The sequence below is a fragment of the Haplochromis burtoni genome, unplaced genomic scaffold (genome assembly GCF_018398535.1).
Source record: "Haplochromis burtoni strain Fernald_Lab_line unplaced genomic scaffold, NCSU_Asbu1 Contig_323, whole genome shotgun sequence".
Taxonomy (NCBI): domain Eukaryota; kingdom Metazoa; phylum Chordata; class Actinopteri; order Cichliformes; family Cichlidae; genus Haplochromis; species Haplochromis burtoni.
The window spans coordinates 486791-500188 of record NW_024582684.1 but is presented as its reverse complement, the minus strand read 5'-3'; the positions used below and the strand labels follow the sequence as shown (position 1 = coordinate 500188).

General features: G+C 41.8%; 1 protein-coding gene across 10 annotated transcripts in view; it reads right to left on the bottom strand.

Moving 5' to 3' along the window:
- Positions 1 to 13398, bottom strand: part of adgrl3.1 (adhesion G protein-coupled receptor L3.1) — a gene marked incomplete at its 3' end in the record, with an annotated part of 130819 nt that overhangs the window by 44369 nt on the left and 73052 nt on the right. For all 10 annotated transcript variants that reach the window (XM_014339944.2, XM_014339947.2, XM_014339948.2 and 7 more), the window contains 3 exon segments: positions 1230 to 1415; positions 2152 to 2255; positions 2582 to 2995. In XM_014339944.2, the coding sequence (XP_014195430.2) occupies positions 1230 to 1415; positions 2152 to 2255; positions 2582 to 2995 (704 nt within the window).

Below are 13398 nucleotides of genomic sequence, written 5' to 3'. Positions count from 1 at the left end.
GTCATATTTGATTTCCAAACAAATATTTGCATAATATGCTAGCGTATTACTCAGTTAGATTTATATGTAATTGGTCCATTATTGAAATCAGGAGGAACACTTTTCCTTTTCAATGGAGGGCTTTTTTCCTCTCTACATATCTAACAGTTAACAGGCCATTTGGTCAACAGCAAAACACAGATTAATTGATTCCACTTACACTTGCTCCAGTATGTATCGACTTCCCACATGTTAATGAATTACTTAGAGGAAGGAGAAGAGATTTAAAGTGTGTGATAGTGAGACAATAAGAGGTAAATGGGGAAAAGCGGAAGACAACACCGACAGAGGGACTCGGATGCTAAAGCTAAATAAAAAAGGCAGTGGCTGCCAAAGCGGTGGCAGCAGCTGTCAGTCCGGTGGCTAAACCCCGCCTATCACCGTTGACCTCAGCAGAGACAATCAAGAAACAGTCCAGCATCCACTCAATCAGTCAATTAGCCAGCCAAGCCAGCCAGTCAACCATTCCCCCGTGATTTAACACACTTTAATTGAATGCCTACATGCCTGCATGGTGCAGAACTAAATTTATCTACAGCCATAACAAAACAGATCCTTTGCATACTTGGAATCGAGTTTCCATTAATGTAATCCCAAAGTGAGCGCTCGAGCCTAATTGTCAACAACGTCTTCGGAGTTATAGCTCAAAGCCTGAAGTTCATTAGAACAACGAGCTACGGCGTAAAACATGTCCGTATGTTTTAATGAGAATAACTCCTCGTGGCCTGAGATGGACTTTTATTAAATTTGGGTCTTGCTCTGAAAAGAGTTCAGGAACTATGCCAAAGACTAAAAGCAGTTATCTATCAGCCATAATGTCGAGCAAAACTTGTTACAAAGAGCCACACACAGAAGAAGATAAAATACTGTCTAAAAGCAGCTATTTATCATTTTGAAATCTACAGCTTTATGTATGGCTCTTCATCAAACTCTGCACGGAGAGACTTTCCTAACCCCTGAGAATGAGCGTAAGGCAAAAATACTAACAACTGTTGCTTTTCATCTTACTGTTAACATCAAAGCCTCCCTCTATCTGCTCCCCTCTCTCTGTCTCCCTCGCTCTCAATTCTCTTTCTCTTAATTTACTTGCCTTTAAACTGCAAAACCCCTCTATCCTAACGCTTGCAAGAAAACGTCGATTTTACTCACTCACTCGCCCTACATTTACCTCTAATTTCTCAAGACAGTACCTTGGTGAGGCTGCGGGCAGCACTGTCCTTGCCCCCAGGGGTGAGATTTCTGAGTTGGACGTCCAGCAGTTCGACTAGTTGGACCATGGCCCGCACTGTAGATGGCACATCGCCAGGATGCAGAAGTCCTTTGGTCTGCTCTGCCAGTTCCCTGGCTACAATTGCTGCCGTCTCGCCCGACCGAAGCTGCATGTCAGAGTGGATGACAGGGTATGGGAAAGTCACAATGTGCAAGAAGAGATGGATGGCAGTAAAGAAAAAAAAAACAAATAAAACAAAAAGGTGAGAAGTAAAGGGAAAGTTTGAGAAAGTAGAAAAAGTTTGTGAGGGCATTACAAGTACACAGTGAGACAGAGGAAAAGGCAACAACGGATGGAGAAGTAACAGGAGGGGGGAGGACGGATCGGCAGGGAAGAGATGTATGTGCAAAAGAGTGGAAGTTGAAAAAGACACAAGGAATAGAAAAAATAATACATTTGCAATATACTAAGCATATACTAAGCTAAGCATTATGTTATAGAGAGAACTCCTGTTTTAGCACCTCAGATTTTCTCTGTTTTGTCATAAAAAATGGGGCAGCAAAAGTATAAGTAAGTACCAAACGCATTTTCCATAAAAAAATAATGCACTGTATGTAAATAAGCCTATCATGAGGTCTGCTACCCTTTTAAGATAAGAGCCCACTGTGAATTAGGGATGCTATTGAACATTTCCTCTTTCCTACAGCTATGGCATATCCCTCAAATCTCTAACACGAGTTAGGGTTAACAAATGAGGATGGATACATGGCCTAAATCTTTCCCTGTGACCAGTGCCCCTTCATGCATGAGAAAAATTGCTCCAGAACTATGTTCATCATGCGCTAAGCTTAAACCGGGGCTTGATAGGAGCCACGAGGTCTGGGGGTAGCTTTCAGACTTACTTTCTGCATGATGTGGTTGACCCAAGGTGACGTGCAATTGCTGAGGTCAGGGCCTTGGGTATCCCAGTGGCCCAAATGAGCTACGCACATGTATGTAGCCACGCCTGCAAGATAAGCAAAGGGAAGATAATATGACAGCGCTGACATTCACAAGGAGAAAGGAAGACTCTTGAGCTCCTTAGGGTTCGCTAAGCATTTTGTGTTTGCCTGTGTGTGTGTAATTGGTGAATCATTACTGATGTGTGTATTAACTGACCCAAACACGAATATTTGTCCTGACAAAGTGTTGTGTATGTGTGTGAGTGTTATATCATTTTTCCAATAATTACTTGGTAGGAGAAAAAACAAAAAAAAGTAATATATAGATTATTCACACACACTGTTACCATGTATAACTGTTTATGCGATAGAAACTATTTGGCCTCCTTACCCAGTGTCCCTACAGGGCACGGCTGTTTGGCCGTCTGGCCCTGCTGTGTGCGAGGCCACGATATGTCGGCTGTCACTACTGGATTACAGAAGTCTTGAGGAGGGAGGATTGGGGGCTGTGGGGGTGCTGGAGGGACTTGCACTGGAGGGGATCGACCCCCAACTTTCTGATTGGTGTCAGGAATCTGATTGCTGTCAGACGATGAACCTCCAGGAGGAACCAGAATGGGCTGGCGGACAGTGGTGGTTGTTCGATACCGCTGACCAGGGGATGTAGTCAGTAGAGGCCTTGGAGTGGTGTAGGAGGGGGGAGACCGTGTGGTGGTGGCAGCACGGCTGGTAGATGAAGAGGAACCTCCCCCACCAATTGGTCCCCCTCCTCGGTTTGGGGGGATTATGGGAGGCGGGCGAAAATCTAGGAGAGAGGAGACTCTGGTTAAATTCACAAAAACACACAAAGCATGAGTTCTTCAACGAAAAGCCAGAAGGAAAAATATGTGCTGTGCACATTTGTGGATCCCCACAGTATTAGATTACAGGTGGTTTTGTGAGCCCTGGAGGCTTCAAGGTTCATCCATGGGATAAAAAACATAAGATGTACAGTGTTAAAAGACCCATCCGCATTAGCACCAAATGATTCGAGCAATCAAATAAGCATAAATAATGTAGCAACGGACACAAACACATTGCAGGGATTTGTTTACACGGTGCCAAATAGCTTTGACAGGGAGTAGCTCATGTTTCTGATGACTTCCCAATGTTAGTGTTTCATCCTTGTCAGTGCGGTCATGCGCCAGATCTTTGTGGGGTCGTTTCCTACTATCGAGTCCTATTTATTACCATCAATTGCAGGACATGTTTCTAAACAGTTCAGCCAACAACACTTATAACAGAACAAACTTGAACGTGTGTGGCAAAGTTGGGTTTGTGAAAAAGTTTCAGTGTATAAACTGCAACTCTCCAGCTCAAAGCAAGACCAGTGATTGGTTTTTCCCTGCATCTGTGTTTCCTTTGGGGAAACTAATGGTTCTTGCTGCTTAACCTGGCAGAAAAAACATTCTTTCAGTGGCATGCATAATTCATAGCACTATGACATCACAAGAGGTAGGAAGGCCACTTAAATGCATACGGCACACACTTTTATTGTCAATATTTAATTGTAAAGAGGTTCAATTATTCACATTGACCCTGTTTAGGGGACAGAAATAAAGAATGAATGGATGAGATGATGGGAAGCGTACAGTATGTTGGTGAAGTGTCTGTGCCATCGTGGATGCAGAGGCTGTACCAGTCTGTCTCACTCTCTTTGCAAGATCAGTCTTGCACGATTAAAAAACGATATGAAGAAATGAACAATTTTTTAATTTGATTAACAGTTAAATACCGTACACTGGAGGAGACTAGTCTCTAAAGCTTAATTGTTACTTGCCTTTTACAAAAGCACAGATTAGTCTCATCCGCCGCACATTTACTATACAGCTGAGCATATTTGTATATGTAAAATATACACAAGAGCACTTTTTAGAAGATTGTAATTACAGACATCTGTCTATTAAGTTTACATATTCCACATTATGTGAGTTGCCTTGTCTCCAAACGACACTGTAATAATTTAATAATATTGCACTTTTGCACCTGGTATTTTTAGATTCAGCTACAACTTAGTTACTAAACAAAAATCAATAGAAGATTCTAAAAATGTGTTCTGGCTTCACCCTGCTATTCAAATCCCACAGTGTGTGACACGCAAACACACACAGCACAGATCACAAGGCAACTCAAATATGAACTCTTCAATTTCACGTTATGCTACTTTCTTCCACACAAATATGTATTTTCTAATCTTTCTCTTCTGAGTCAGCTTGTAGACTTTTTTTTTAAACACACAAAGCAATGATAACCAAAAAGCTGTTTAGAGAAGACTGAGCTGCACGTGCCTTCAAACATTTCGTATTTCTGATTTCTGGTTAACAGGGTTCTTTAAAAATTTCCCGTTTAAAAAATAATAACAATAAGCCTAAAAACTGCCTTCGTGCTAAAATGATTGATTTCAAATTTTTCAGGAGACTTGTGTTTCTCATTGGCTTGCCTTAGGTCATAATACGTATTACACGGTGGTCACTGACACTGTAGGGTTGCAGATGTTTCACTGAAGACGTGCAAGTCTGACATGAGCCTAAATATAACTCCACACGTGTGTGTGTGTGGCAGCTGTTTAGCTCTTACTGATTTTAATTTCACATTAATTTTCCACTGATTTGAATTAGACAGTGAACCTACGCGATAGACGTAATAACAAGTGAAACAACCCATTAAGTTATAAATGGACTGTGGAAAAAATTTGCTTTACTTTTTGCATTGTTTTAATAAATGTTGTCTATTTTAATTTGTTCCTTGTTTTTGGGTAGGGGGGTTTGTTGGGTAGATGTGAGTGGAGAATAAAGTGCGAGTGTGTGGGTTGTTGTTGAATGGAGTGGGTGTTTACATTGTTTCCTGTGAACTAAAGTTGTCCCTTCCTGTGGATTTTTTTTCTTTCTCACTTTAATTAAAAGACACCGGGCTGTGCTTCTCTCCATCATTCTGTCTTCCTCCCTTTCTGTCTGTCTGCTTGACTGACAGCCATCTTACATCCCGCTCCTCCTGTACGTTCTGTTCTGTTCCTTCACAACTCAATGGAGTGTTTCCGTACCTAAACTGTGCTGCTCCCCGTTCCTGAATCACTGCCGCCCTGCCTCATGCATTCTCCACGGAACATTGCCATCAATCATGCGTGGCGGCAGTGGCCTAGGGACTAGCTGTCAATCTGCGTGTGTTTGTATGAGTGTGTGTACTTATGAAGCAGAGACAGAGTATGTGTGTGTGCCTATCTGGACTCAAACGGGAAGCTCCATTAGGGCCTGTGCCACAACAATAGAAGAGTAATGGTGTGTGTGCATGTGTGCGTGTGCGTGACTGAGGTTGATGTCTGCTGTCATTCCAGTACAGGGCAGCAAACACACTGGCTGGCAGCTCTGGGTGAGGTAACACAAAAGTCTGCAAGCATCATAGCTAAGGGGCCACAGCACATCGCTCTCTATCTCTCTTCCTTCCTTCCTTTCTTCCTTCCTTCCTTCCTCAGCTGTTCTTTTAACATTTTTCACCCGATCTTATCTCTCACTCATAACTTTCTTCCACTATCTGAGACATCTTGTAGCCTTTCTCAGCACTACTTTAAATGTGCACTGCACTATGTTTTCTTATTTTTTTAGTTTTCTCCTCCTTTTCCTTGTTGTTTTGCAGCATTTTGGCTAAAAACGACATTCTAATGCTATGAATTCATCACCGCCATCACTCAGGATGCTGTGTAAGAGACCGTAGGGAACTATAGGAGCATGACATAACAGGTCCATGAAACATTTATGAAGAAAGAAGGCTAGAGGTTGCAGTTGTGGGGACTGACATATCTCCCCGCATCGAAACCGAGGGAACCTTGAGGAAATGTGCCGTGACAACTTCATGATGTCAGCTAACCTAAACACTATGCTCTTTGCCAAAACTGGTGCCACAAAAACACGCTGACAAATTTAGTACAAGCTCGTCACTTAAGGATTTTGCACGTATCTAAGCCTTGCACATGCTTGTGGGTGACATATTTTAACACATATATATTTTTAGGGCAAACCTGAGTCACTACCTTACCTGCCTTTGCATACCAGGAGATGAAAAATGGCCATTGTGCAAAAGAAACAAGATTTTCTTCAGCGTCTTAAACTGACCAATTTGCTGATGCCTGGTCTGCAATCGCTCCTTTTTTAAATTGAATTAACTTTCTTTAAATCAGTCATTCAAATAATACATATTTGTGCAACAATGCGATTACAGTTGCACTGATGAATAAGATCAAATAATTGCCGAGCTCTAATCTCATTCAATTCTACTGTGCAAACTCCATCTGATGAGGAAGCTCGCGTAATATAACTGAAAGCAACAGATCAGTTACTAATGGACCCAGTGGGCTCGTAGTTCTGCTCTCTGTTGCTTCCTCGGACAAGAATAAACACTTAATCTCAGAAGTGCCTGAAATGCATCTACACTTTCATGTCAATTGCCAAACTCCATCTGAAGAACATTTGGTATTCTATTCTATTCTATTCTACTCTATTTGTTTTTCTGACCTGTAGCAAGCCCAGGGGAAGGTGAGACAGAGACAATGGCAGGGTGGCAGTAAACTTGTTCCTGAAGTTGTCATCTGTCACCACACTGGAGGGGCCACAGAGATGCTGTCAGTCAGCCTGGGATGCTAGCACATGATCATCTGACATGCAGACAGGCACTGTGTTTGTGTGTGCGAGTGTGTTTGTGTGTGCCGCGATGTTTTTCTGTGTGGGTAAGACTGCCTGTCGCTGCCTCTGCTCTGTTGCAGAGAATGCTCTTGTTGACTTCTCACTTGGTAAACAGAGGGATCGTAAATCCACAACACAAAAGGTAGAAGGCAGGGAGGAGAGAGGAGAGGGAAAACGAACTTCCCCTGGCAAGTTTCCCACACTGTCAGAAAAAAAATGGCAGACAGGCGGCAAGAAGGAGAGGCAGAGTGAAACGGAAGCAAAGAGGGACTTGAATTAAGGGAGAAGTTTTGCAGAACTTGAATGAAGTGTCTATTACATTATCGAGAATGTGAGACGATTTAGCGAAAATCTACTGCATCCGTGCCCTCACACATGCAAACACTATTCTGAGCAGTGGGGAAGGATGAATCTAGAGGGGTAAAGGCAAAATGAATCTGACTGGGGGCCCAAACGCTTTCTAGGTTTGATGGTAGCACACGCACTAAATGGAACTGCATACAGCGATAACATGCCACCCCTATGGCTGAAGAGCACACACACACATAAAACCAGAGCTTGTGGCGAGTGGCTCAAGTCTGCTGATAAGACAGAATGGAGCACTTCAAAGTAGCGATACTTTCAAGATTAAAAACAAAAAAAACCCCACACATACACAAAAACAACCCCCACTAATAGAGCCTCACTCAAAATGGCTGCCAGGGACCCACACCACGATCTACAGCTAATGCTTCACATGCAGACACATCCCTGCTCAGCCCTGTTGGCTTTCCAGTTGCATAATCATGCCATCCCTCTGCTGAGCTCTAAGGCACCTGCAGCAAGTTTTCCAATTACATGCTTCTTTCTTAATCAGAGGAAGCTCCCTTGTTCAAAGCAAAAAGCTAACGGGACAGACCAAATTGTCTTTTTTAACCCTTTTTTTTTAAGTTTTAAAATATAAAGAATCATCAGCACATTCCTTTAGAGCCTCAATTGCTCCTTTTCCAGGCAGGCTATAAACTTATGTCAGTTATATGAGCACTGCGATGAAAATTTATCTATAAGGCATCTAGTAAAATACAATGAATATATTTGAATGGGAGTTGTTTGCTTTGCCCCATATCTTTCAAAATTAAGGGCAATCCTGGCTGGCTTGCAAAGGTGAACCCAGGCACAGTTCAACTGGGCATGTTGGGTATGATATGCATGTAGCGTGATCGCTATCCAAGCCCAAACATGGATCTACAATGCTTCCTCGATATGGCTGTATTGTTGTTAACTACAAATATGAGCACAAAAAGCACATAAGGTCGTGAAACTTGTACTCTAAAAGCGTATTTTTTTTCAGCCCTGCATTTGTGTTTGTGAAAGAGAGAGAAAACAAGCACAAGACAGGAATCCATACGCTGAGCCAAGCTGATGGAGATTTGGGCCTAGATCTTCGAGGCCAGTGTGAAAGCAGGCCAGCAGTGGGGTCGGGAGGGGGACCAGTCTTTCTAAAGGATGGTACACGGCAACAAGTCTCAGTACTCCGTTTTTTGACCTGCACATTTAATGTCAAAATGTCAAAAGTAAAATCCTAATGCACATATGGGGACATGCTCCGATAACTGCTATTGTTTCTGTTTACTTTCTGCTGGGCTGTGGATTTCCCTTCCACTCTATTGTCCAAGCTAGGCCTGCTTAATTTGGCATCTGCTCTTTGGCAGGAGGAAAGCAGTGCTGAGGCCAAATGCACGCAGAGGGCCTGGCAGAGGCTATCCAATCGATAAGGACACACTCCAGGCAAGGAACAGGTGCAGCAGACTCTCTGAAGCAGAGCTCAGTCTCTGCTGAGATGGCTGTGCTGTAATGTTTTTGGGAGTGAGGGAGATAGGCAGCGATTCAGGAGCCGGTGAAAGATGCAGGTGTAGAAGACAAGAGTGGACAAATTCCTCAAAGTTACTATCTAATAAAGCATTTGATATTGGTGTACAAGAACGGTGTTATGAAGAGAGCGTAGAAATGATCGGTTTACAATGTACTATCTAAAACTACGTAGACATAAGTAACAGTTATATTCAGTAAAAATGACATATACCTGAAAATGCTTAGATGCTAGGACTTTTCACTTGAAAGCTGCGTTGTAAATTACTTTTACAAATCTTTCTACAAAGATGGGCTCAAAAGATATCAAATTATAAAGTTGTCCCTTTCTAAACAATCATAAAACAAACTAAGTAACCTCCCTTCACTTTTGCAGAGCTGTGTTATCATGTGATGTGAATAACTAAAGGACCTAACAGACTCTCTCTCTCACACACACACACACAAACAGCTTGCTTTGACGGGCCAAAAATGTTCTGAGGGTTAGTCTAATCAGTGACCTGGTGGAAGATGGTCTCCACTTCAACCGCTAAGTATTTTTCTTTCTCCCCTTAAGCTGGCTTCCAACATTTCCTGCACTGCTAAGCACTGCTGCTTGATTGCAATCTGGTGTCAAGGAGAAAAGGAGAGGAGGGAAGAGGAAGAAGGAAGGGGAGGAGAGGAGAGGAGAGGAGAGGAGAGGAGAGGAGAGGAGAGGAGACAAGAGAAAAGGAAAGGAAACAAGAGGAAAGAGGTGGACTTCCTTAGGAAATGTAACTATGCAATTTCAGCCATTAAGAGTTCAAAGGTCAACCTTTACATCTTGTTAACCTGACAGTATTGAAAGCAAGGTCATCTTTATATAACAGAAGTAGTGTTTAATTACTCTCAAGGACAGATCATTTTGACTCTCCGGTGTATATTGTGTTGCCTAATGGTTAAACCACACATTTTATTTTATTTTCTACTTATCTATTGCTTAAAAGCAACGTGCCAATGTGAGAATTGTATTTTTATTACTAAAACACTTGGAAGTAACTGTCAAACAATATGCTGTCTTTTTGTCTTCTAATTAACTTTTTTTTTTCTGGAGCACTGCTCTCCAGTTGCCAGAAAAAAAACAATCCACCAGGATTACTCCAGAAAGTTTCGCGCAATGTTTCTTTTTTTAAAACCGATTTCAGTGTGTTGCATCTATCCCATAGAATATGCAATCAGACTGTCAGACATGAAATTAGGACCTCGGGTAGATCACAATCCTAAAGAGCTGCGAGTTAGCACTAGAAAGAGTATATATAGCACTTGTGAGAGTGCAGTAAGGTGGAAAAAAAAACCCCTGCACAAGACAAAATGAGAAGAGAGTGAAGACAAGTAAAACAAAGACAGAGAAGGCAGTGCTTCTTAGTTTTAGCCATGTTTTTCCCTCCTACCCCGTAGATACAGATAACATGAATAATTTTGTGACTTTGTTGGGAAAACTTTTTAAAGTGTGGCAAGGCAGACTGGAGGTGATAAATTATTCAAATGTTTCATCGGAGCCATGCCGCTTGCGTAGGGCAAGTCTCTATAATATGCATGTAAGAAGACGTGATGAAACAACTCCATAAACAGTAGAGAATGAGAGAACGTTTGGGGATTGTGAGGGAGGAGAAAAGGGTGATGCAGAGACAAGTGACTTTGACTTTACATAGGCATTCAGTAGGACTCTATAATATATAGATCTAAAGGACTCTCAATGAAATAGCGCTGTGTGATGTGGGAACCGGTTGGGAGCAGAAAAGGAGGACAGATTAGGCGCTAGATAAGGAAGACAGAGTGAAAAACAGAGGAAAAAAACACTGAGTGAAAGAGAAAGACGTATGAGCAGGATGGAGGAAATGTTAAGAGTCCTGTCATTGTGAGGGCATGTGTTTGTGTAAGAGGCAGGGAGAGGAAGAATGTCGATTTAACAGAGAGAAGTCCAAACATTAACAATAAATGCAGAGGGCACAGTTTACTTTCTCGTTAGGTACCAAGGGAGAAATAAAATATGCATTTCAAAAAGAAAAATTTCTGCTCCGTGTTACATCAATGACGCGACAGAGAAAACCTGCACATCATATGTTAGCCCAAGCTGAACTAAACCTGCTTTATTTGTTTCTCCCCTGCGATCCTCTTTAAATCCGTCAATGCGATATATGAAACTAGACCTGACATTGTCAGCACCGGGGTAAATAAACATGACCTTTAAATACCTCAAACATTTCAGACTTCTGCATATTGTGATAATTTTCTAACATATGACTCGAATTAAGACATGGTATGTATATATGATAGAGAAAATATTAATTTAGGTACTCAAAAATGTTTAGGTCTGGTATCCATTGTGTCATTGTTCACGTGTTCGTTGTGGACATTACTGGTGATGGAAGCTGTGTTGAACGGCAATCTTTCCAAATGCAAATGAATAAATAAATAAAATCAAACATGGTTATATATGGGGATTATATTTCGCATAATATAAATCTTTCTCTTGTACCGCCCTGTGATCCTTCCCAGTGAATCAAATCAAACACACTCAAACTGCTGCATAGCTAACAAAAGCTAGCATCTAACTAGCATACGTGGCTGATGTTGACTTCAACACAACCTCCTCACTAGCTTTCTGTGGCTTTTGACCAAATATATTTGTCAGAGTTCATGCTTCTTTTGTCTTTAGGGTGTAGTGAAACGGCGAGGCTGAAAGAAAAATAGGCTAAAGACGTGTCTTTGCTGTTGCTTTGTCCAAGCAGGTGAATATAACAGCAATCAATCACTGGAGGAGAACATCAACAACCGCTCCATCGTCTGAAAACGCAGCTGTCTTTTTCTTATTCGTGACTGACGTCATTTATACGTCATCAGTGTTTCTGCAATTGTTCCCCCTGCCAGTGGAGGGAGCAAAAAAAAATCCACACTGCATGTTTAGCTGCTAGGTTGTTTTACTAGTGTACAATGACCTCTGACTGCACAGTAGCCTAATTCAGCATGCTAAAATAATATGATTATAATATTTTTTTTTTTTTTAACCACGGCCTAATACAAGTCTGTTTATCTTTTCCATTTTTGCTTTAAATAAGAGTACTTTTACACGAGTTCAGTCTTTCAGCATACCGTCCCTGCCCTGTTGTTCACATTGAAATGTGTGTTCCAAAAGCAAACAGTGCAAGCACTTCAGACTGAATTCTTTTAAACCATTTGCCTTTTGTCATCCGGACACAACAAAGTAATTGGTTCTCTCTGCGTTGTACCCCAATTACACTCAGCTCTCAGTGGCCTACCTCATCCTTCTCTCCGAGCATGGCCCATTTCCTGCCTCATTTTATATCTTAAGAAGTCCATATGAGCCGAAACAAAAACAAGGCGCGCATTAAGCCACATCAGTAATGAGTGGAAACCCTCAGAATGGCTCTTTTTCTTTGGTCTGTTTCCTGGACTGACTAAGAGGCATGTGATCATACTCACAGCAGTATATGCTGAATGCATTTAGTTAGTGAATAAAATGGTCGAATACCTTCTCTAGTTTTGGAAGGCACGAAGGGCAAAACACTGTACCAAAATGCAACAAAATAAAAATTTAATGAGCTATTGCCTCACTTTAAGAAGAATGAGAGACTGACTCGTGCAGTTAAGCCAGTTAAATTATTTCTTGACTTCACTGAGTGACGGAGTGAAGCGAGGAGGAAAGTAAAAGTGCGGAGCAGCATTGATTGTATGTATTTATCCCCCGCTGGTCAGCAGTCTGGCTTGTTGCTGTGCACTGGAGGTCATTCTTCACATTGAATCTCCATTGATCTCCTCTTTAGAGCCTCCTGAGACACCCCGAGCTCTATTATGAGAGTGTTCACACTCACCAATAAACACGAATGCACGCTCATGAATAGAGAAATAAACCCGTACTGTAAGTACATTAGCACATGGGTATGGATATTATTATGCAAGTCTAAACATACACATAAGCATATTTTTACACCATGGCCCCCTTCCACATACAGCACACTGATCGGTAGAAACCAAGTTTAATGCTGCCTCTCTCTATAATTTCTTGTACTGTGCCTCCTAACTGCTTGTAAGAGCATGCGTTAATTCAGACATCATTTAATAAGACATGCAGCCAGACTGCCTTGACCACTCCATAGAAAGGTGCTGAAAGGCAATTACGCTGGGCAAATAGCCCTTCAGGCTCCAGGGGCCTAAGCCCTTCCATCCAGAGGGAAGGAAGAGGGGAGGGTGTACTCTAACCTCACACCAGAGTTATATGAGTCACCCTCGGTTAGATAGACAGAATTCCTAGTGCTTTTAAACAGATACAGCAATTCTATTTAAGGTGACTCATTGTTAACCCTAATGAGTCACCTTATCAGCTGGATTTATGACCCTGTATCGAAATGCTTTGACCTTTATTTGACCTGATCCATGTATGACCCCACCCCCTACGCTTAATCATGTAAAGAATTGTGATTGCATCTGTTATTTCTGACAGGAAAAAAAAACACAAAAATGAACCAGGTTTGCGGTGCCCAAAGAATTTAAAAGCTGCACTGGCTGGAAAAAGTGTCCTTTTGTGTACTCCGGTGTCAGGCTGTAATCATCTGCTGTAATACAAACAACCTGTCTCTCAAGACATATATCTATTAAAATTTAAACTGCT